Below are 24,658 nucleotides of genomic sequence, written 5' to 3' on the forward strand. Positions count from 1 at the left end.
GTGCGCATGTACTTTGTGTATCAAAAGGTTCAAATTAATATTAATTTATATATATAAAAAAGAAAGGTACAAATATATTAATGGGTTAAAAAAAAAATATTTGTTTTTTGTTTTTTTTTTAGTTTTTTTCTTTTATTTTGGGTGTGTAACATTTATTTTTTTTACTTAATTGAGCACGTTTTGGGCAGAAACCATTAAAGAAAGAGAAGGAATCGTCGTCACTGTTTGAATGTATCGTAATTTAGACATCTTTCCAAGTAGATGCCCTCGCCCATGGGCACACAATTGTTGTCAAAACTAATTAGACCCGTAGCAACGTACGTGGACGTCTAAACTTTGAAAATTCAGATATAACGTGTACAACCATTCAATTGAAATAAAGATTAGTGGACTTCTTTCGGTGGAAAAGTAAAAGGATCTATGCTCCTAATTTTGCACAAGTCTCATCATCTTTATTCAATCAGTAATGAATAGCAATAAGACAAATACATGCATTTTATGTTTAATTCACAGCTTATGTTTAGAAATTAGAACCACAAAGGGATCTTATTCTCAATGACTATAGGGAGAACATGATAGTGAGTTTCTTGAAATCATCCAACTTACACACTTAAAACGGATCATTTGGTAGGCTAGCCCAAGCAACTAGTTAGAAATTCGGGTAAAAGCAAAGCTTCCGACTCACGGCATTTTTAGTGATTTATGTAAATTTTTATGTAAAATAAATAACTAAAACCTACTTTTATTACATTGGCTAATTAACCAATTTTCAAAACCTCGTTCAACGGTTGTCCAAATTTTTATCTACTTTATTAAAATAATCGTTTTGAAACTTTTTTATTCAACAAAAACCAACACAAACAAGAAGTCTTCTTTCCTTTGTCCAAAAAGTATGGAAGGTGCAAGGAAAGAGGAGGTGAGAGAAATGATAAAAAAATGAGAGAGAGGAAAGATCAATAATAAAAAACTGATGCATTCAGCTCAGGGACGGAGCCAGACATTTTAATGGGAGGGGGCCGGGCCAAATAAATTTTTTTCTTAAGTATAGGTTAAAGTGTATATATATATATATATATATATATATATATATATATATATATATATATATATATAAAGGCAAATTTTAAGTAAATTAAACATAATCCAGTTTTGATATTTTATTATTCCCTTCAAATTGAAAATCAATAAGCAAAAGTGAAAAGAGTTTTTTGGAAGAAAAAAAAAAAGTAAAGAAAACCGTTGTCCAAAGATTCAGAAAATAAAAAATAAAAAATGTCTCAATTTCTGTATTGAAATTGAGAAATTTCAGTTGGTTAAATTGTGTGCTTTTCGGCCTTATCGCAAGGCTTTACCTAAATGACATGGCTCTTGAAGCTAATATTATCTTGCTCCTTTTGTTAGAACAATCCACTCTAACTAACGCAATAACCCACCAACTGTTATTTAAAACACATTTTGCTAAACACAACACAATACAAATGAAACGCATATCTTCTAGACTTTTCTAATGTCATCTTGCTATTTTTATCCATTTTACGTTATTGTTGCCACACATCCTTAGGAAATGGAGCTTTGTTTGGCGTGTGACTCCTCAAATCCACATCTGTCTTCTTCCAATGCACTGCTTTACTAAACCCTTTTAATTTATTTTGAACAAAGCCTTTACAACTTTGCAAAGCTTATTCTATCGTTATCTTCTCAGACATATCTTTTGCTACCGTTAAATATTAAAGGAAAAAATTTTTGATAATAAAGCTATCGTTCTAAATGAGATGAAATCAGTTGAAAAGATAATAAAAAGGAAAGGGCCAAGGGGCAAAAAAATTTCTTGTTAGGGGTCAATAGGCAAAAAAACTTCAATTTTTTTTTTTTTACCTTAATTATTATTTTTTTTCTTGAGAGTTGAGGGGGGGCCATGGCCCCCACCGGCCCCCCCCTCTCTCCGTCATTGATTCAGCTATGTACAGTATCATGCCTATAGCTGGGTTTTGGAGGTAGGTTTACATAAGCTTATGGGTGGGTTTTTAAGTCTTTTGCTTTAACTAAGATCGTTTTCAACAGTTTTTTTTTTAACTATTTTTCTTAAATATAGAAAATAAAACTACTTTCTTACTTTTTTATAAAAAAACATCATACAGTAATTTTTCTTCATTTTTTCCTATATCATTAAAATATATATTTTTTTACTTTTACTTTAATTAAAAGTAGGAAAAATAAAATAAAGTACGAGAGAGATAATATTATTTTGTGAATAAACAATTGAATGAAAAGTGAATAGCATTAGGAAGCACTATCCACTTTCTAGAAAAACAAAAATTTTAAGAAAGTTTCTGTAGAATAATTTTTGTGACTTTTTTAATATTTTTTTTAAAACTTAAGAAATAGACTCCTCAATAAGAAAGCCCCTGTGAATGCTATAGGAGCATTCCAATAATGCTGCATCCCACCGGCCATTTCATCTAGAATTTGGTTAAAGTTTGGAAAGGTGTTTAGAATGTTCTTTTTTATAATAAAAATCTCATTCCTCAAAAGTCAAAACTGGCTCTCTCCTTTTCACGTCCAGCCTTGCTCTTTTGTCTCTCTCTCAATTTTTGTTTTGTTCTTTCACCTACAAGGAAGCTGACATTTTTCAAAGAACGAAAGCTCTTGTTTTACTTCCCATTTTATCATTTGGCTCCCATGCCGCTAGCTAAATGAAAGATACAAAATTATGGAAAAAAAATACAATTTAACCCTCTAAATTATCATTATTTTTTTGGATGGCCTTTCAAATTTATCAAAGCTTGTACTCTGACTCTCAAAACTACAAAAATCTTTGAAAAAGACATATTTTGGTGAAATATCCCCATAATACCCACTGCCACGTGTTATTTTTCAATTAAAAAATAATAAAAAATTCAAAAAAATTAATTTTTTTAAAAAAATAAGTAAACTAAAATTTTAGTTCTTATTTATTTTTTTTCTTATATTTATATTTTTTTTTAAAAAGATGGATGTTTGGGGTGACGTTATTTCCCAACCGCGACCAGATCTTCCCGACACACCTTCGGTCACCATCCGTTTGCAATGCTGTGATGACCGATTTTATAGCCTGGCTCAGCAAGTTCCGATTTGCAATCATCAGCTCGCTGATCTTGGCCGAGCTCGAGCTTGCCCCGCTCTGAAAAATATCATCCACCTGAGATAAAAGCTTGTAATCCTTAAGCCCCAAGTAGCTATTGGCCAACGTTTTGAACGCCAAAAAAATATAGAGACGAAAATGAATATGAACATCAACGAACAAGCTCACGGCCGTTGATTTGTTCGTCAGAAACCAATTGAGGTATTCCACAATGATGATAGACTTGCTTGTTGTTTGTAACAAAATAAAATTCAGATTGAAATCATTCATAACCTTCGAAAGATCAATATCATGAACATCGAAGGATAAAAAATTAGTCATGTCTGTGTTCGGAAAGGCGGGGACGAGTTCACCGAGCTGCAAATGTGCATCGTGCCCAACGACAATGCTGAAAATAAGCAGTACGTCCTCTGGTCGATCGCAATATTTTTAAAAAAAAGTTTCAAATTTTTTTAAATGAAAAATGACACGTGTCAGGAGTATTATGGAAATATTTCACCAAAAACATGGGTAATTTTCAAAGGTTTTAGTAGCTTGGGGGTCAGAATACAAGCTTTGATAATTTGGAAGGCCATCTAAATAAAATGTGATAATTTAGGGATCTAAATTGTATTTTTCTCCAAAATTATTGTGTTGTTGGCACGTTGCCTTCGCCACGTTTCATCCTTCCAAAAATATGGAAACACAAAACCCAAAACCCAAAATGCCCCCTTTCGTAAGCTTGTACAGTAAAATCCTCTTTTACTTTTACTTGTACTTTTACTTTTTAAAAGACCGACTTTTTTTCTTTTACGATAGTGTCCCAAAATGGCAAATGAGACATTTTCTGTTTGGAGAAATTGTTGTTGCTTTGCCACATTTATCAGCAAACAATTCTCTCTTTTTATAAGATAATTTCACCGACTCCCGTAAAACATAAGTTCTTGCGTTAATAAATCATTTTAGTCCAATATTAATAATTAGACAATACTCTACAATTTAACTCTAAAATGTAAGAAATTGAAATAAAATAGTTATGATAATACTTACTGTTAATAAGAAAAATCCACACATTTAAGCTATTATTCACCTATATGGCAATTTAAGCATCACATGTGAAAAAAAAAAAAAAATTACAGTCAGAGAAAAAATGTTTGGGATATTATATAGTCTTTTTATAAACTCATGAGACCGTTCACGTTTCAAAAAAGAATACAATGTGAATTATGATCACATTGTAGTTTAAATTTTAGTGTCTAACTTAGTGAGTGTCATATGAATTAATTGTCACGTTAATTTATAAACGTAATAAATAATAAATATCGTGTAGTTCATATTTTAGTAGTTGACGTGATATATGTCGTAAATTATATGCCATGTTTGTTAATGTGATTTAAGGATTTTTTTTTTTTTTTTTTTAATTCAATGCTGGGGAATAAGAAAGAAAAAAATTACAATTGAGGAAATACAAACAAAGGGTGGAGAACCCAAACAATAGCCCATGGAGAACCCAAACAATAGCCCATAAATAACCAGAAATAAGTGTGATAAAACCTATGACCATGACTATCGTAATGGGTCAAATAAATGACTCGGCCCATTAATTAAGAAAATTGGAGCGGCCACAAATTGTTACTAACGTAGATAATGTTCTTGAAACGGAAATACCAATAAAGTAACAATTGTGGAAAACAAAAAAATGCTTCACAGTAATGAGACAAACACTAAAAAATGTTGAATCGAAGCCATTGCAATTAAGCTTCACCACGCACGCAAGGGAGGCGTGTGTTGCGCACACGTTGGAATGGGCAGTGGTGGGAGGAGTGGAGAACAGCGGCAGACGTGTGGGCAGAGCACAATAGATTTGACTTTCTAGTTGCATATAAAAGTGAGAAAAAAAGGAGGAAAATTGAAAGGAGGAGAAAAAAAGGAAAAAAGAAAAAAAGAAGGGAGGTGGCCCTCCTCCTCAGTCGAGGGAGAGCTAGGAAACACAAAATAAATTTGGGAAAAAAATACATTGAAATAAATTCTTTGGACCATTGGAGAAAAAACTTCATTCAAAGAGAAATTGCAACATGGGGTATTGAGCAATTCATATATATATATATATATATATATGTTCTAATTGGTTTTGTTCCCCATCCACATTTCCTAAAGAAAAAACCTTTTCATCTAGATGAAATGGTGGTATGGAGCATTATTTATAATAAAAATACGTGAAATGTTATACTTCATCTTATTATCTCTCATTCTTCAAAACTGAAATGGCTAAGAAAATCAATAAATGCACCAAATAATTTGAGAAACCCCTTCAAAGGACGGAATAATGGGAAAATGTCATCACTCTTTAAAAATAAAAAATAAAAAAACTATAACGGATCCTCTTTACTCTTCACTGGAAGGAAGGAATTCCAGAGACCCGAAAATGAGTAGAACTTTCAAGTTTCCCGCGAAGGCAAAGACCGCTCTTTACCTCGTAACAGGCACGGGCACATTCACCGGCCTTGCCTTCCATGTTTCTAACCCTAATTCCATCTCACTTTCACACGATTCTTTCCTCGGTTCCTCCAATTTCCCCGAGAAAATTCGAACTGTGTTCCATGGCGTCCTCCGCTCGTCTCGTGCAATCTCCACTGTCCGTCCCATTCTTTTCTCTCGCTTTTATACTTCAATGCCTCTGTTTTTCGCTCTACCTAATTGACTGTGTAGTTATTGTTATCGTTTTTTTCTTTTTCTTGGGAAGCTGTGTTGCAGATTGCTTGCTCTGTTGTCGACTACAAGTTTTCTTTACATGGGCTTCCGGAGGACTCTGAAGAGTACCTTCGCAAATTGAATGAGGTTTTCCTCTCTCTCTCTCTCTCTCTCTCTCTCTCTCTGTTTATAAATTTAGTTATTGCTTTGGTGTTCTTCTATTTAATTTGTGTTTGTTATTGAGAAATGGTAGGGATAGATTACAGATTGATTGCAAAATCAGAGTTTGTTACTGCTGGAGCACATGCATGCGAGTGTGCAATGCTAAATTTCATATGCTTTAAATTGCTCTGTCAACAATAGATTACTCTTGGCCTTCACAATTGCCATTTTTCCATTTTAGACTGTCTCGCCGAGCCATATAGGGTGAACTCATGCCACATGATATTTCACTCATAATTGTAATGACACATGCATTTATGGGTATAGCTTCCTGATAACAACAGATTTTGTAATATATGCAACAGGGCTTCTTTGGTTTCAGATTTGATTCTATAACTTAGTTTTCAAGCGTGTCGCTAGGTTTCGCAGAATTGATCAAAGGCATTTGATTATTCTTTGAAAGAACGTCATTCTCAAGAAGTCCACATTCGCCAGCTCATATTAAGTTTATTCTCTAGAAGTTACAATTTCACTAAGAGGAAAAGGATCCTTGTTAAAAAAAAAAAAAACCATGAATAGTTATAGTGTTCTAGTGAGAATTTTGATCTTACAATGGCATTTAGGTCCATTTACGCTCAGCCAAGAGAATTCTGAAATTATGTGAAGCAAATAAAGGGTTTTATGTCAAAGCTGGCCAGTTTGTTGCTGCCATGCGGCAGGTCCCAAAAGAATACTCATCAACTCTTTCTTCATTGCAGGATCAGGTACCAATTAATACATTTGCTTAGTAATATTCCTTTTTTAAAAAAGAATCTGTCTACATTTATGTAGGAAGGGGCACATCTAATTGTTTCTTATGCTAATTTTGTGGTTACTAATGCCTTAGGCAGTTCCTTGTCATTTCAAAGCTATAAAGCAAGTACTAATCAGCAATCTGGGACGTGATTTGTCTGAAATGTAAGTCGTTCTTCATTAATTAAAATCTTTGTTTTCTAAATCAATTTATTTGTTGAGAAATGCTACATGTACTTAAACTTTTGGAAAGAGAACCTTACTAACTGATGTGGAGCTTATTCATCGGAGATGATCAAAACAATTAATAAAAAGAAATGCTACGGGTACCAATGAATAAGCTCTACATCATCTTAGTAAGGCTCTCTTTGTAAAAGTTTAAGTACATATAGCATTTCTCTTATTGTTTATCTGTAAAAACTTTTTATGAATGGAACATGTAATTTCCGTCAGTATCAAGGAACGTTATGTTTAGATAATTCTTTTTCTTTTCTTTTTGGGCTCCCTCAGGGAATGTGTTAATTGATTTTTGGAAATCTAGCGTGCTTAGTGGTATGCATTTTTAATGCACTGTTCTTTATTAACTATATGTGATATACTATGTAACTTTAGGCCCTTACTACTTGCTTTAAATAGAATAGAATTCAATGAAATGACATGAATACATTGTCTGTCAAAATTGCGAGGAAGCGCTGATATCAGCAAAAGAATAAGTGATTGTTGGTTTCGCAATGAGACACTTAGTCTGCATAGGACTTAGGGAGCAGTAGCATAATGGATCATGGGCTCTGTCTGGGAGTACAGATTCAAGAAGGGACATTCTCTTGTGAGGATAAAAATTGAACATAAGGGAAAAAAGGACATATGTAAAATCTTGTATGCGGATAGGATGGGATGTGGAATAAGTTAATGTAGTAAAACTAGCATATGGAGATGCGTTAAGACTAAATTTAATCTTAAACGGTTTTATGTCACTATTTACTATTCTTGTTTCAGTGGCAAAGGATATTGAGAAGCTTCTGAAAGAGATTATTTGGGAGGGTTGGCGAGGATTGTTATCTAGGACTAGCATGAGGTCCAATCACATTGCGAGGCAGTTGATGAAATTACCTTTAATTTGCCATCTACTATAGCAGCCAGTTTGCCCAATGCATGCCAACAAACTCTTGGTCAGATTTCCAACCCTGAGGATTCTATGAAATCAACATCAATCAAAAGATGCCAACTTGGAGTAGCTAGAATACCACATAGTTCCTTCCTAGGGAAACTAAGTTGTCATTCCCCCTTATGGACTTCTTATTTCTCTCTGGTGCCATCCCTAGGAATCCTCCCATCCTCTAATTTGTGCCCTTTCTAAGAGATCCAGAAAGGCAAATACCAATTCCACCTCCCTATTTGGATACTAACAAAGGACTCCTGGTAACAATTCATGTAAATTACCACTTTGGCTTCCTAACCTCTGCAGTAATCAACAAATTAAACCTTAGTGGCTCCTCCCCACACCAAATATCCTACCTGAAAGGGACCCTCCTTCCATCCCCCACATCAAAGAATATACGCCTGGTAAAACTGTCCCGAACCATAAGAGTTCCTCTATAGAGGCCAACCTCATATCAACTATTAACCAGAGCTCTGCCCCAGCTGCTTCCTGACTCCATACTTCATAATGACTCCCTGTCTCCAGATGCAATCCGTCTTCTGAAGCAAACTTTCACAGCTTGCCTTATAATGGCCGGTTGACTATGGTTAGCCGTCTCCAAATGCAATTGGTCAACTGCCGCAAGTCCACTGCATATTACGAGGTCCATTCACGACTACAAAGTAAATTAATTCGAAATTGGTGCTATAGCAGATGATGAATCAGTGGTTTGCCTCCTTTTACGTTGTTTGGAAGCTAGGAGAGCTTTAATATCCTATCTTCTTACTGTTTGGTGTGCATTGGGTGCTGCCAAGAGACCTCTTCCTCTTCCTGTTTTTTTTTTCTTCGTTTTGGGGGAGGATACCAAGATTCCAACGACAGACTTCCCACGACCTCACATGTTTACCCCCTGAGATAAAACCCAAGGCCAAGGGTTAAAATCTTGAGGGTTGGCTTGAATTTCGGATATGAGAAAAGACATTCAATTGAGGTGGCATTGCATGAAACAAAATATGGGCTCCTTAAGAACCTTTTTCTTTGCTGGATCTTTTTCCACTTCTTTCCTAGTTTATTGTACTTATTTTTTTTCTTTTGATTGAAACCTTGATGCTCCTTTAGGTATTAGGTCATATATCATCTCTTGTACTTGTACTTTGCCTGTGCTGGTTCTCTTCCTGAATGGATCATTTTACCTATCAAACAAATTTCCACAAGCAAATGCTCATTTACACAACATTGTGAGTTATTGGTACTTTGACATACCTTTGCTAAAGATGCGGTTATATATCATCAATAACATGAACCTAATTTTTCATTTCATGTTATGGTGTGGATTTTTTTCCCTCAAGATTCACTTTGTGCGATATGGATGTATATACTTATACTATAAGGTGCAACCTCGCTTATTCATTGTAAATGGGCCTTAATTGATCTCCCATGTGCAATTGAGACCATGTGAACAAGAAATGGAAAAGTTTTGAGTTTATTTTGGACATTCTTTATATTGGTAGATGCTATGTAGGCATACTTTGGTAGTTTTTACTTGCCATTGGAGTTTTCTAGGGTAAAAATTTGGTTCACCATACTGATTTGGGATTTAGAGACTTTTATTGAAGGCATGGTTGCTTAGTTTCTTGTTCTTCTTCTTTCTTTCTGAATGAATTTAATAAGGTCCTGATTTACTTCGTTAATTTTTCTTGTTTGAACTCCTTATCTATCTCCCGTATGGCACCTTTGTAAGATAGCCTTCTTTCCTTTTTTTTTTTTTCAAGCTAAGTTAATGACTTCATCTACTTCATGAACTCTCTTTTCAACTCCTCTATCTCCTTCATGGCACAAACTTTCCTTTGCTAGACATTTTTATATCTTTCTTATTTTTAATGGCATGCCATTGCACTTTTCACTTTCCAAATCGGTAATATACTCCTTAAATCTACTCATCAACTTACTCCGCTCCACCCAAGAAAAAAAGTAGATTCTTTTACTTGAAATGCTGGAATTGTTTCTTGACTTTAGAATACACTTCAGATTTTTGTCATTGGATGAACAACCGATAGCTGCTGCATCTATTGCTCAAGTACACCATGGGATGTTGAAAGATCACCAAGAAGTAGCAGTTAAGGTTGGTTAAAAAAGTGATGTCAATCTAAGTAATCCTGACATGATTATAGTCTTCGTATTATATCATACTTGTTTGTGCACAACCTTCCTTTTTTTTTTTTTTTGTTATTTTCATTTATTTTGCTCACTTTACATATTATACTACTGACATTAGGGAAATGAATGATAGAAATTTTGAGGACAGCGAGAGAACGTTGGAGGAGCTTGAGTCCTTTTTCTTCTATACTCTTTTTCTTTGGACAACTGCATTTATTTCTCCCTTGGTGCTCAATTATTATGATTTTCTTATTCTTTTTTCTGCTTCTAGTTAGATAGGTGTTTTTTCTTGTATACTTCTTTTGTTTCTGGGATGCCTTACACTTTTAATGATATTTCGATTATTTATCAAAAAAATTACTGACATTAGAGTCATTACACAATACTAATTCCATCTAAGTGGGGCGTAGGAGGGGTGGTTTCGATATAGTAGTACCCTTTCATATTTTTGCATGAAGTGATTTTAGACAATTTTTTGTGCTCGCACTTAGGAGCCTGAGGACTTTACTGTTGCATGAAGCAATAGCTCTATTATAGTAAAGACATGAAATTTATTTTGAAAAGTTATAGTGCACGGAAGACACCAATGACAGGGGTCTAGTTCATGTACAATAGAAGAATAAATACATGCATATATAACTACCTAGTTCATGTACAGTCCTCAAAGCCCAGATTTGTGGAAGATGGTGTCGTCCTGCTTATAATGGTGGCTTTTGAGGGAAAGAAATGATAGAACGGTGGTGGAACTTAAGTCTTTCTTTTTCATTGTACAACTACTCGAGATTGTAATATGCTTAGTTTTCATGATTTTATTGACTTGTTTTCTCATTCTAACTAGGTGTTTCTCCTGTAGATTCCATGTGTACTTGAGTTGCGCCTTTGTGCTTTTAATGATATTTTGATTACTTATATAAAGAAAAAAAACTACCTATATATCTGCCTATCTGTGTAAATACATACGTGTGTGTGTGTGTGTGTGTCTATATATATATATATATAATTTTTTTATTTATTTAAATATACTGGGATCTTGCCTCTCGTCTCCACTCAAACCACCATCCATGTCCAGTTTCCTATAAAAACTGAAGTCTATTTGATATTGTTGTGATTACAGTTGATAATCACAATGTTTCAACTTGATGATGATGACATTCATAGATGATTTGTACCTAAGATGCTTCTTTGGATAGTAACTTATGCCAAAAGTAACTGGAATCATAATAGATTGTTCCGTCATTGAATTGGTCTATGAACTTCATTGCATCTGTATGGTCAGATTGCTAGTATCCCAAAATAATGGGATATCCTGCAAGGGTGAGCTAGCCCAAAAATCTGTCCTCAGTTTGGATTTTATGTTGCAATTTGCCTGCAAAAAGCCCGAATTGCTGGTCAGCCATTTGACAATGAAAAAAAAGACTTAATCATCTGTATATTTGATCTAATCATTTTTTTAAAAGGAAAGGAGTGAGAGTTTGGGGGGGGGGGGGGGGGGGGTGGGGGGGGGGGGTTTATATCATGCCTCTCTCTTCCTTGTCCTCTTTGCTTATGTTTTAACACTTGTTGCATCTTGTTCATATTCCTGGATTAATAGGAGGGGTTAAGTAGAACTTGATAATGAAATGATGTTCTTTTGTGGATCGTAGGTGCAATACCCTGGGTTAGAGGATCAGATGACACTGGACACGAGTACCATGTCTTTCATTTCGAAATACGTTGCATGGGTGAGCACTGAATTTCTGGAGACTGATAGTTATTTGTCTCGTAATATTGATGTTACCTTTTTGTCATATAGATTATAAATAATATATATATGCTATTCAAATCATTTTGGAAATGTGCATGAAATTGAAGTTAGTTTTTTTCTATGATGTGGTGTTGAAGCTCTTTTTCCATTTGATATGTCCATCGCATTGCAACTCTAGAAATATCTGCATTAGCCTTTTTGTCAAATACTGTAATTTGTAATTTTATCGAGTGTGGTCATTTTTGTGTATGGTATGCTCTATGCAATACATGACTGTGATGTACTTAGATTCATTGATGAAAGGATTTGGTTTGTGACAGGCAAATTCTCATTTAATTCAAGGAAGCCTTAAGTTCAACTATTTAGCTTCATCTACATTTATCCCTTTGTTCCTTTAGCTCTATTTGGAGTCATTTCTTCCATTAATCTTGAATCAAATAACTCCTCCTCAGGGGTCCAGCATTGGGTTTTTGTTTCACATGACCAAGCCAGCTTGAAGAAGTTTACCTTAGCTTATACTTAATCTATGCAACTTCTGCCTTCCTACAATGCATTTATTTCTTGATTTTTCTTTCCATTGTGTTGCCAACCATGCATCATATCTTTCATCTTGCTGGCTAGTCACAAGTTGAAACATATATTATTTCTTAGTACCGACATTTTGTCGTGTAAAGCACTACTGCTTTTATTGGAGGAATTTGAGGGCAGGGACGGGTTTACCTTCCATAGTTTAGCCATTAGGCCCTATGGACCTTTAATGGACCAAAAGATTAAAAAAATAAAAAAAACTATTTGAATACTATTCATGGCTGTTCTCTAGTTTTCCCAATATCCCCTTTAAAATTTCCATGTGAAAAAGTTCAACTACAATGACTAAGTGGTTTGACAACCTTTCCCTCTTGTTATGAAAGATTCTATTATATATTTCAATTTACCTTGATCACAATAATTTATTGAAGAATTTAATTTAATCTCAAAAGTTAGTAATTGACCCATATGATAGTTTTATGTTAAAATTTTAAAAAAATTTGAAGACTCAATTTTTATCTTACAAAAGCATACCACAAACAAATGCTTTATCTTGATCATTCATTTTAGTTTCATTCTTTTCTTGGAGGTGAAAATTGTCCCTTTTTTTTTTTGTTTTAAGGTACGTAATTAATTTTGCTGGAAGAACTTTTCTTGTTTTAAGGTTCCATTAATATGCCTAGATGTATTACTTGGAAGCATTAGAAAATTTCATTATGTATTGTAATCAAAATTTGAAATGTATAATCTTTAATACTTAAAATTTGATTTCTATGCAACTTCTTTTCATCAAGACATAAGTAGTATCTGTAATGGCATTATGGGACATGTATGAACTTTCAATTTCTTTTGACAAAAGTAGGAGTTATTGTTGTCCTACAAAAATTTTGCAAGACTTCTCTTTTTATATGAAAAGTAGGTTCATTGGTACTTTTCCTAATATAGAATGATAAAACAGACATCTTCCTATGTATTTTCACCATTTTTGTGAATCACATTTCACATTTCACCATTTTTGTTGATGCTCAACCGTGCTCTGTTAGGTAAATGGTTGTGGGGTTATGGGATTGAGATAAAACCTTGGTGAGAGTTGCGATGGAGTATAAGTTTGACAGTTTATGGGGTGAGTGGTGCTCCCTTAAGCCTGTTGGTGCCTTTGGGGTAGGGTTGTGGAATTAGGAAAGGGTGAGAGGTATTCTCCGGCTTCTCTATACTTGAGGTGGGGGATGGGCCTAGGACCAAATTTTGGCATGATCTGTGGTGCGGGAATACGGTTCTTAAAGAAGCTTTTCATGTTTTATTTGGTATTGCTCGTGCTAAGGATGCCTTTGTTGCGGAGAATTTAGAGGTTTTGGGCGGTTCCAATAAGTGGAACTTGTGCTTTTTTAGAGAGGTGCATGATTGGAAAGTGGATGCTTTGCTTCACTTTTCCAGGTGTTGCACTCAGTCATTGTGAGAAGAGGTAGTGACTTTGGTAGGTCTCTTCCAAAAGAGGTTTGTTCAAGGGCAAGTCATTCTCTAGCTCCTTGGCTTGCTCTGAAGGTAGTCGCTTCCTTTAGAGTAGTGTGTGGCGGACTTAGGCTCCTTCGAGTGCGGTTTTTTTTGCATGGTCGGCAACCCTAGGCAAGATTCTTACATTGGATAATCTCAGGAAGGAGCATGTTATTATGGTGGATAGATGTTGCTTGTGTAAGAGAAATAGGGAATCAATGGATCACTTTCTTCTTCACTGCGATGTGGCTTCCGCTTTGTGGAGTGCTCTATTTACTCGCTTTGGTATGTCTTGGGTTATGCCTAGAAGAGCTATCGACTTGTTTGCTTGTTGGTGGACGTCTGGAAGGCCGAGGAGTGCTGTTATTTGGAAGATGGCGCTGATTTACCTTTTTTGGTATTTATGGAAGGAAATAAATAATAGGTGTTTCAAGGACTTTGAGAGGTCCTTGGAGGATATTTTAGCTTCGTTCTTTCATACTTTGTATCTTTGGACAGTGGCTTTTTTGTGTTCCCTTTGTTGCTTAGTTATGTTCGTTTTTCTCTTTCTAATTAGATGATTCTTTTTGTATACTTCCAGTGTACTTAAGGGTGCCTTACGCTTTTAATAAGACTGATTATTACTTATGAAAAGAAAAGTAATTGGGATTAGAGCTAAAGTACATAACTTTTACAATAGTTGGAGTTATATTTTCAAGTTTGTAGGTATATTGTTTTTCCCATGTGTGAGTCAATGTAGTTATGTATAGTGTAGTTGGGTTTTTTTTTTATGAATAATAGTAATTTTATTTAAAAACGAGAATTCCTTGTACACGAAGAGTAAACAAGTGAACCAAGAGAGCCAAAGTTCTAGCTGCTACTACAACTAAAAAACAAATCTGATCTACTAATTCCTTGAAGGAAAGTTAGGGACATGAACAATAGCCCAATCTAGAAGAGATTTCAGAATGAAGATTTTAGAAGAAGCACATTGGTCTCGCTATCCTCAAAGAGTCGACGATTCCTTTCTCTCCAAATGCTCTACATTAATAGGGCGGGAATAACTTTCCAGATAGCTTCTCTAGGATGTCCACACCCAAGAAATTTTCAACAATGGAGAAGCTGAAGAATGTTACTAGGCATGGCCCAAGAGACCCCAAAGCTGTTAAGAACTAAGTGCCAGATGTCAACGGCATACTCACAATGAAGGATAAGATGATTAATAGTTTCCTCATCCTTCTTATAGAGGTAACACCGGTTAATCAGCTGAAACCCCTGCCTTCTAAGATTGTCCACCCTGAGGATTCTGCCCAAAGCCGTAACCCATAAGAAGAAAGCAATGTGAGGAGTATTTGGATATAACATTGTACCCAAAGCCGTAGCCGTAGCCCGTAGTTGGGTGTTTATAACATTGTAGTGTTAATTTGGTTTTTATGATATACTACTTTGAACTGGGTGTAGATGTTTTTTTCTGTACTCAAACATAATATATATTTGTATATTTGTGTATATGTTGATGCAGTTCAAAGTTTATGTAACAATTATATTGTTTTTTTTTTTATAGGTAAATAGATGAAGTAATAACAATTATATTGTTAATGACACATTGTGCTTGATTTGAACCGCTTCAATAAAATTTCTTTACAACTTTTTCAGTTCTTAAAGGAAGTTAATAGCTACTACAAGTGTGTTTGTTTATTGGTGGGTGTGGGACTCTAACGTACTCATTAAACTTCTATAGGGCATGGGAATCTTGGATTCCCATAAAAACCCACATTCCTAGAATCCCTACATTCCCTGAATCAGATATTTGAGAATGTAAGACTCCAGCACCTGGTTTACACATTGCCCATTACCTGTCATTCCCACCTGGTGGAAATCTCATACTACCATCCCTCTGAATGGTGATCGCATTCTCACAGTTGACACATTACGATCATTGCCCATCATTTCACTAGTTGGGAATTTCATATTGTCATACATTACCACATCTCGTGGGGATGTGAGGCCTGAAGAAATCTGAGATGCCAGAATCTTGAGTCATAACTGCAAACCAATCAAAGGAATCCTGAACAGATTTCCAAAGAGTGATGGGAATCATGCAAGGATTCCGTGACTCAAATTGCCCCTTAGCTTATCTTTGTGTATTGGCGACTTTTGCATTTAGTTTCCAAGCCATGTGTTGTCAACTTTTGTCCTTTTCTTCGTGTTATCAAATGTTTCCTAAATGGTTCTGTATTTTGGTTGGCTGAAATGACACACATCAGTGAAATTTAATTTGTTGTCTCCTTATAGTTTAATGATATGTATATAAAATTTTGTTTCAGTATGCACTTTTTTACTTTCCCCCCCAAAAAAAATGGAGTTGTAATCAGAACAAATTTGTAGTTGAACTCGTATGTGATTTAAGAATCTAAAAGTTCTATTTCATTTTGGGATTTTCTTTTTGGCTAAGAATCTCAATTTTTTTTTTTTCCCTTTTGTCTTTTTTCTGTTATAATTTATGCTTTTGGCCCCATATTTTTCATTTGCTTATCAGTGTTTTTTTTTTTTTTTTTTTTTTTTTTCATTCTTTTCTGCCGCAGTTATTCCCTGATTACAGGTTTGAGTGGCTGGTAACAGAATTTGCTGAAACTATTTCTTTAGAACTTGGTGAGTCATAGAACGTCTCTGGTAATTGTACCTAGTATTGGTTCTTGTTGACTAGAAGCTTGAGTTTCAGGAAGGAGGTATAGAAAAGTTTTTAATATGATATTTCAACCACCGTCCTCTTCAGAATTTTTATGCTTGTGTTCTCTTCCTTGTCCTGCCTACTTGATAGTACTAATAATGGAGTTGGTGTGGGGCCAGTAGACATCTATGATATCTTTTATGAAAAAAGATGTTATTATCAATTGATGAATGCATGGCTCAGTATAGTAACTCACTGTTGACGTTAGTTGTTTTAGCAATGGAAGTTATAAATGTCCCCTAACTTTTTTGAGAGTTGCCAAACCTAACATAAAAAATATTGCAGTACTGTCACTGCCACATCCTTCTGAATCTCTTGTACTTATTAATAATTGATCCAAGATAGTGATAGTGATTACCTTTTAATATTTATTGAGCATCACTTTTTCTTATCCCCTTATTGGTGTTCCTAATAGTTCTTAAGCATCATTCCCATATCATTGAATAAATATTGATCAAGGAGGCTGTGACAGCCTTTTGGTCTGGGTGTTAAATTCAAGTTGGTCAAATTTGGAAACAAAATTTAAATTGAAATAGATTTCAGTTTATTGTATCGATCAAAGGCACTTTTGGGAACATCCAAAATATATTATACCCAAGGTTCTGCCGTATGAAGTGCATTTGGTTGATTTTTTGTCATATAGTATGTAACACAGCTTTGCCTTTTACCAGTTTGGTGTTGGAAAATATGTATTTTTTTTTTTCAATCTTTTCAATAATTTTCTGTTTATCTTAAATTATATTCTCCATTTCTGCTTGTTACGGGTAATGAGCTTTGTAAAAGCCCATCTATATATAATCTGACACCAATGCTGATAACCTTGGTTGAGAGTATATCAGCTTATGCCTTAAATATCACTTGTTAATTTAGATGAGCATGACTCTTAAAATTCCCCTTTTTAGTCATTATCTAAGATCATTGAAAGAGTAGTTGTTTTCCCCTCTTTTTTCACTCTACAGACTTCATTCAGGAAGCAAAAAATTCTGAGAGAACTGCCAGAAACTTCAAAAACAATGACATGGTCAAGGTTCCTAGAGTGTTTTGGGTATGGTGATTGGCCTCTTCCTCATTTTTAATACATTGCTCATCAAACAGTTGTCTTCAGTACTATAAATACCTGAGTTTGATGATAAATACATTGACATGTTTTATTACCTGACTGCCATATAAATGGGTTCAGGAGTTGACGACAAGCCGGGTTCTGACGATGGAGTTTTGTAGGGGTCACAAGGTACGATACTTATGATACCTTCAATATAATTTTTCTTTAGTTTTTCTGATTCCTTAGACTGTTCTAACATGTGTCTATCTCTGTAAGAAAGGAAATGGCTGCTCTAGGTATTATCATTGGAGAAACTATAAGAATCCTTCTCATATTTGAAGCTAGAAAACGAAAAAAAATAAAAATAAATTAGGTTAAAAAAAGTTTGCTACTCACCAAATTCCCATCTGGATATGGTTCAGGTTAAGGGTTTTTAACTATTTTAGTTCTGCATGTTGACTGTTTTTATTCCTCAGAGGCAAATGTTTTCACTTAATAGGACTTCTGGGGTCCCAGTTAATGATGTAGGACGTGAAGGGCAAATCTTGGGGTTTGGGAATTAGGTTTGGGCTTGAGGAGAAAAAAGGGGATTGGTAAAATTTGGTATGAGAAAACAAACAGGTTGTTTGGATTTCAATGAATTTTCTGTAAATTGCAAAGAATTAGAAACATGAGGAGATGGTGATTAGTCTGAATTGGTGGGACTGTTTACCTATTTAAAATGAAAAAAGATACAATAGAAAACATTCCTAACTGACCGAAAAAGCTATCACATTTTGAATTTTACGGATAACTACGTGCTTGATTAGGATCGTTGACAATTCTATGTATCACTACTTCAGTATTTTTCAAATGCATTTGTTCCAAGAACAAGAGAGAATGTGTGAAATCATTCTTCTGAAGATCTCATTACTGCACAAAAAAAGGAAATAAAATGGAAGTTTTTTTTTTGTTGGTTCTCCCAAAGTTCAATTTATCTGTATATTTTAAGTATTTCAAAAGTGATGAAAGTTATAGCTTGTAAAAATCTTTCTAATATCCCCTTTGATCCATTCCATTCTTTTGTAGAGCTATTTACTCAATTGCAGACATTGGGCCTACTGAATATAATATATTACATACATGGACATATACAAGTATTTGGAATGACTTTCTTATTCTATAGTTGTTATATTATGCTTTTGACTTCAGACTGTTCTGTGCTATTAATGGGAAGTTTATTAGATTTCAGGTTGATGACGTGGAATTTCTAAAAGAAATGGGAATCAATCCAACAAAGGTTGGTTTTCTGACACATCTACAGGTTATGTCTTTGTAATTTTTTCTGCAATGTCCACTTATCAAAAAAAAAAAAAAAAACCTGCAGTGGCTATGGTATATGTTCTAGAGCTGCAAATGAGCTGCCAAGCCAAATATTTGGCTGTGCCAGCTTGGTTTGGTGAGATTATAAATATTCAAGCTTTGCCAGAGCTCAACCCCGAGAAAAGAGCATGAGTTTGAGAATTGTTTAGATGTTTGGCAACTTAAGATCAGTTTGCTAATGTTACTTAGAAGCTTGTCCATTCCGCTTTGCATCAATTACTCAAATCAATGTGGGTGGGGAGGACGCCCCTATTACAGCTTCCACTTTTAATTTTCTTGTTCCTGATTATTATGGTTTTATAAAAAAAAATATATTATTTCGAGTTGAAAGGCAAACCTACACGTGCTCCTCCCCCATATACAGCCTGCAGTTCGGTGAGTAATTGAGATGTGAAGCGTCTATATGGAGGGCATGCTACTTTCCATTATCTGGTCAATGTGTGACTTCAAGCAGCATTTTCTAAAGCTTTTAACCGCGAGATAACAGTTCTGTTGAAAGAATGATATTTATGAGATAACAGGAATCCCATGGTCTTTTCCCTTACCAACTCATAAGCTTAATTATGAGTTCATATCAACTTGGCCCACAAGGCTAATGAGCTGAGCCCAATAATGTTTGGACTTGGCTCATTCTCTTAATGAGCTTGGAAGGTCGACCCGGGCTTGGTTTGCTAGCAAACTATTATCAAGCCTGCCGAGCACCAGCTACTTGCTAGCAGCTTTGCTCACTTCGACCATATCTCTCTTTTTTGTGGTGAAGCTATAAAATCTACGTCCAAGCATGATGCTGACTAATCAAATTTTTCATTTATAAATATTGGCAGATTTGGAAAGGTCTTAATTGTATACATTTTCCCTAAATTATGCTTTTATCTTTGAATCTGACACGCCTTCCATAGCTCATCCTAGTGCATCTGTGCAAACTTCTGTCCTACTAAATCCTTGGATATACCAAATCGTTCACCTATTGTAGGTTGCAAAAGCACTGGTGGAAGTATTTGCTGAAATGATATTCATCCATGGTTTCCTCCATGGAGATCCACATCCTGGTAATATATTTGTTTCTCCAGAAGGTCGGAATGGCTTTTCTTTGGGTATGTCCTGATTCATGATTAAATATCCATTAATTTCTATATGGGATAAAACAATGTTGTATATGTTGTTTGTGACCATTTTCTTTGTCATAAATAAACCATGCAGTTCTTTTAGATCATGGAATCTACAAAGAACTAGATGAAGGATTTAGACTGGACTACTGTGAGCTTTGGAAGGCTTTAATTCTTCTGGATCCAAATAAAATACAACAACTAGGTGAACGCTTTGGTGTTGGAAAGTACGCTAGATACTTCCCTCTCATTTTCACTGGAAGAACTATTGACAGGTAATTGTTGTTTTTCCTATTAGTTTGTGAATAATGGTGATTGAAAATGGATTGGGGAGGGTGGTAAGGGTGCAATGACATATGAAAAATGTTAATATTCCGTAACAATGCCATTTTTTATTGTTCAGAGGGTGAGAAGAGAGGATAGGGGGAGGAGGAAGAGGAAAGGAGAGAATAATTATCCCCTTCATTTGTTTGAATGTTTTAGTAAATAGTAGAAAGGAGAGGAGAGTAGATATCTCTGCCCTTGGTAGAGAAAAAAAACATAGTCATTCAAATTGTTAATTGTAGAGAGATAAGGGTTCATTTGACTCACGACCAAGGGATGTGCAAGCCACATTTGCGTATACTCAAAAAGACTGGTTAAATTAAAGCTTCCTATAATCATTTATATAGTCTAATTCCATTTAGTACACAACCAATGTAGGACTAAGCATATGCTCATACAACATCTTGATGATCCAATCCAAAAAAATACCGGGTGTCGCACTCCTTTCCTCTCCTCTCACTCAATCCAAACGTACCCCTAGGGTCCATCTTTTTCGGTGTCCAACTATTTATGAAAAACAAGTGTTTCTACATGGAACAGAAATTGGAGAACAATTAAGGATGAAGCAATATAAAAATATGGGGTAATTACATTTTTCTCCCATCAACTACCGGCCATTGTCAATATGCCATCACGAACTGACACTTCAACCAAAAGAGAGCATTGAACTACCATTTACTTACCAAAACCCCCATTCCGTTAAGGAATCTCGTTAAATCGGATGGAATACGTTAAATTTTGTTTAAAGACAAAAACACCCTCAAACAGTAATTTAATAAAAAAATGTATATATATCACCCCCCCCCCCCCCCCCCTTTTTTTTTTCTTCTTTTTTTTAATTGTTTAATTTTAAGGTATTATATGTAAATTTGAAACTTGAGTTAGGGTATTTGAGCCTTTTCACGAATTTGACTGACAGAATGAGGGTTTTGGTATGTAAATGGTAGTTCAATGCTCTATTTTGATTGAGGTGTTAGTTCGTGGTGACATATTGATAATGTCTGATAGTTGATGGAGGGAAAAGGTAATTACCTCTAAAAATATTCTATGCCACCTTACTAAAAGCCCCACTGGAGTATAGTAAGCCTCAATTTAGAGTTGGCTTTTTCCTTTAATTTTTTTTTTCCATCTTTGAAGAAGACTCCATACTAGGGTTTCTAAGAATTACCCATATTTGCACTTGCAAGTTTCTGAAGATAAGCGCAAATTCAACCCACAGCTGATATCATGAGACGTACTTACGAAGTTAAAGGTAAGAAAACATTTAAGATATATGGTGAATACCTCAGAGCTATTACTTGCAATTATAGAATGACCATGGGGGTACTGACAGCATTGCCTATTGAGTTAGAGAAGGATGGTGGTGCTAAGCATTTTCTGAATGTTTGTGATTGTCGACCGATACTAATCTTGAGTGTTGGGTGTTTGTGTTTATATCTGTATCTAGTCTTCCCGCACTTTATTATCAAGTGAAGGCATTATGTTTATTAATGATAATTGAAGGTGTTGAGTGAGAATTAACTCATTATGGAAGTATGCGGTCCCTTTTTTTTCATTTATATATTTTTTTTTCCTGTTTTTTCTTGCCACAAGGCAAACTAGGCCACCGTGTGCTTTTGAATCAACTCTTGATGTACTTTTGACAGTGAGAACCTCATGGCTCAAAAGGAATTTTGTTTTACATTCTCATCTTTTTCTTTGTTTTTTCTTGTTTTGTTTCTGTGTTTAGAGAGAGATTTTGGCTTATAGACCCCATCTACTTTTCCTTTCACATATAAATTCTTAAAATTCAAATTGATAATAGGTTATTTTGGTGATTGCTTGGAAGGACCATTAGAAGTTTTCCCTAAATATAGTAATCTATATTTTCTTTATTTTTTTCCCCCTTTGTTTCTTTCTTTCTACTATTTGGAAACGTTCAGGAACTCCTCTGTTAAATCCCTTTTCCTTCGTGTTGCTGGATATCCCATTCATCCTTCATGATCCTTTTAACAGTGTCAACAGTAATCTCATGTAACTTTTGTCACATGATTGGTAGTAAATCGGTCCTTGGGAGGGGAATGTCCGGTGAAGAGAAAAGGAATTTAAAGCAGGAGTTGAATTCTCTGAATATGGAGGACATATCTTCATTTATGGAATCTCTGCCTCCAGACTTTTTCAGAATATTGCGAACAGAGTAAGAAGAGCTCAATTTCAACTACATAAGATGCTAACTAATTTCTGGAAAAGAAGAGGGAAAAGTAAGATTGATATGGAAATAAAGAAAGAAAAAATGTTGTCTGATATTTTCCACATTCTCTGTTCTTTCGTTTTCTTTCTTTCAGTGGGCTACTGAGGTCTATCATTAGCAAGCTGGGTGCTTCACAACGGGTTAGGTTGCTAGCCTATGCCAAATATGCATTATATGGTCTTTCCCCAAAGTTGAATCCTCAATCTGGTAAGCTAACAAAGTGCACAATTCTAATCATGACCCTTTTTTTCGTTTTCTTGTCTTGTTGGCAAGGACTTGCTTTCTAATAATATCAACAAGGAAATGATATGATAGAATTAAAATTTACTAGGTGCTGAATTCTGCTGCAGGATAATGAACATACATGACACACACACACGTGCAGTGAATTTTTTATGTCCTGTGGGCCTTTCGGACCATAGGACTGGACCTACAAGTTTCCAAACATGTCTTCTGTATGTCATACAGATATCCCACTCCTATTTATTTTCTTCCTTCTGTTGTGCTTCAGACTCTACTGTAAAAGTACTATTATACAGATTCAAGACAAATGTTAGTTATCTTCGGTTAAGGCTTGTTCTTGGTAAGTTTTCACTTTAGTATTTATTTGATACCCATCTAATCATAACCACCACATTGACTTTAGTATTGATCTATTTTAGAGGTACTGGAGCTGCTTTCTTGGATGGAGAACGTCAGGCATTTTCTCTGGACCTTTCGTAAAACGTTTGTTGGTGCTATAAGGAGTATCCTCAAGCTTTCTTTGTGCATTGAATTCAAGCCCAGATGAAGATTTCTTTTCATGTTGTCTCATTTTAGTCCTTTTGATCGGTGTCGCCTGAATGTTTGTCTCCATCTTGCTGCCTACAATCTTAAAAGGTGCTTAGGTGCATATTCGGTGGTCTGAAGGGATATTCTGAAGCTGCTGATCTGCGTACTGATTGCTTTGACTGGTATATACACATCTTTGAGTTGGATACATGTGAGAAAATCATTCATTTCTGGTTAGGGATCAATAAGAGTTGGGGTGGCCATCTATATTGTTATCTTTCAACCGAGGGAACCCTTTTTCTGGCTGTATTTGTCAGTTAATTTAGGCCTTAACCAAACCTTGTGAGTTTTGCATATACCCTTGGTTTTGATTCTAGTATGGTTGAGATTCATCTTCAAAAGACACCATTGTCCCTCCAAGGGAACTCCTTTTTAGTTTTATTACATCCATAGGACCATATATATATATATGGGTCTATTTTGTTGGTTTACCATCAATTTTGTTTAACGTCTGAGAGGGAAAAACTTGGATTAAAGAGTGTTTGTAATTGCGTTAAGAGCTTAAAAAGTACTGCACAAAAAGTGGTGCAATGCAAAAGGGGTCTGTTTGATAAAAAAGAAGGTCAAAAAGTACTTTTATTTATTTATTTTATTTTTTTACTCTAAAAAAGGGCCAAAACGCATTTTTGAAAAAAGCTTGAACATGAAACTTTTATCTCAAATGCTCTATTTTTCAACACAATTCTAAACAGGTTCTTGGACTCTACATGCGTGTGTGAGAAAGATACAGTTTAAGACCTTCATGGTAAGTCCAAACTCTATTGGGGTTTTTAAGAAAACGTGTTTTTTATATGTTTAAAAGAACACAACAGTTTTAGAGAAAAAAACTCTCCTAACCTAGTTTGGAGAACTTCTATTTGCAAGTAAGTCTTTATTGCAAGCATTTCCATTTTTCTCCCCCATATACTTCTTACCCCATCAACAGTCCACTTTCTTACAAGTTGATAAGGGCACTCAAAAATGAAAGAAATGCTATGCAGTAGACTACTAAACAATCTTATATAATTGGGGTAATGTTACAATGAAAAGCAACTATTAAATTTTTATTTTTTTAAGTTAATTTTTACTATCACACCATTGTGATTAAATGATAGCCATACTAAGTAGCCTTACTTAATATGAAAACATACCAGAAGCTTGCTTAGCCAGTCACGCTGTAGAACCATGCCAAGTGTCAGCATGTTATATGCCAAAACAAAAGTTTGAAAATTTGAACATGAATTATATAACCGTGTTGTGTTAACATACAA

General features: G+C 34.9%; 1 protein-coding gene across 3 annotated transcripts; it reads left to right on the top strand.

The window, feature by feature from the left end:
• The first annotated feature begins 5,392 nt into the window (after positions 1-5,392).
• On the top strand, positions 5,393-23,839 carry LOC133859474 (uncharacterized). 3 transcript variants are annotated; one of them, XM_062294885.1, is made up of 16 exons: positions 5,397-5,735; positions 5,855-5,938; positions 6,577-6,717; positions 6,840-6,910; positions 9,912-10,005; positions 11,684-11,761; positions 16,368-16,434; positions 17,473-17,558; positions 17,694-17,744; positions 18,787-18,834; positions 19,891-20,011; positions 20,118-20,298; positions 22,386-22,523; positions 22,672-22,784; positions 23,089-23,160; positions 23,240-23,839. In XM_062294885.1, the coding sequence occupies exons 1-16, from the start codon at positions 5,427-5,429 to the stop codon at positions 23,365-23,367; spliced, it is 1,782 nt and encodes a 593-aa protein (XP_062150869.1). In that variant the 5' UTR covers positions 5,397-5,426; the 3' UTR covers positions 23,368-23,839. The 3 variants fall into 3 exon arrangements, with proteins under 3 accessions (XP_062150870.1, XP_062150871.1, XP_062150869.1); XM_062294886.1 differs by lacking the exon at positions 22,386-22,523 and having other exon boundaries at positions 5,393-5,735; XM_062294887.1 differs by lacking the exons at positions 23,089-23,160; positions 23,240-23,839 and adding an exon at positions 22,928-23,080 and having other exon boundaries at positions 5,394-5,735.
• Positions 23,840-24,658: the final 819 nt, after the last annotated feature.

Source organism: Alnus glutinosa, chromosome 2 (genome assembly GCF_958979055.1).
Source record: "Alnus glutinosa chromosome 2, dhAlnGlut1.1, whole genome shotgun sequence".
Taxonomy (NCBI): domain Eukaryota; kingdom Viridiplantae; phylum Streptophyta; class Magnoliopsida; order Fagales; family Betulaceae; genus Alnus; species Alnus glutinosa.

Coding starts and splice junctions, on each gene's coding strand:
- LOC133859474 (XM_062294885.1), top strand. CDS start 5,427: ATGGGAAAATGTCATCACTCTTTAAAAATAAAAAATAAAAAAACTATA. Junction 6,911..9,911: donor GGACGTGATTTGTCTGAAAT/GTAAGTCGTTCT, acceptor AATACACTTCAG/ATTTTTGTCATTGGATGAAC. Junction 17,745..18,786: donor AGTTTTGTAGGGGTCACAAG/GTACGATACTTA, acceptor ATTAGATTTCAG/GTTGATGACGTGGAATTTCT.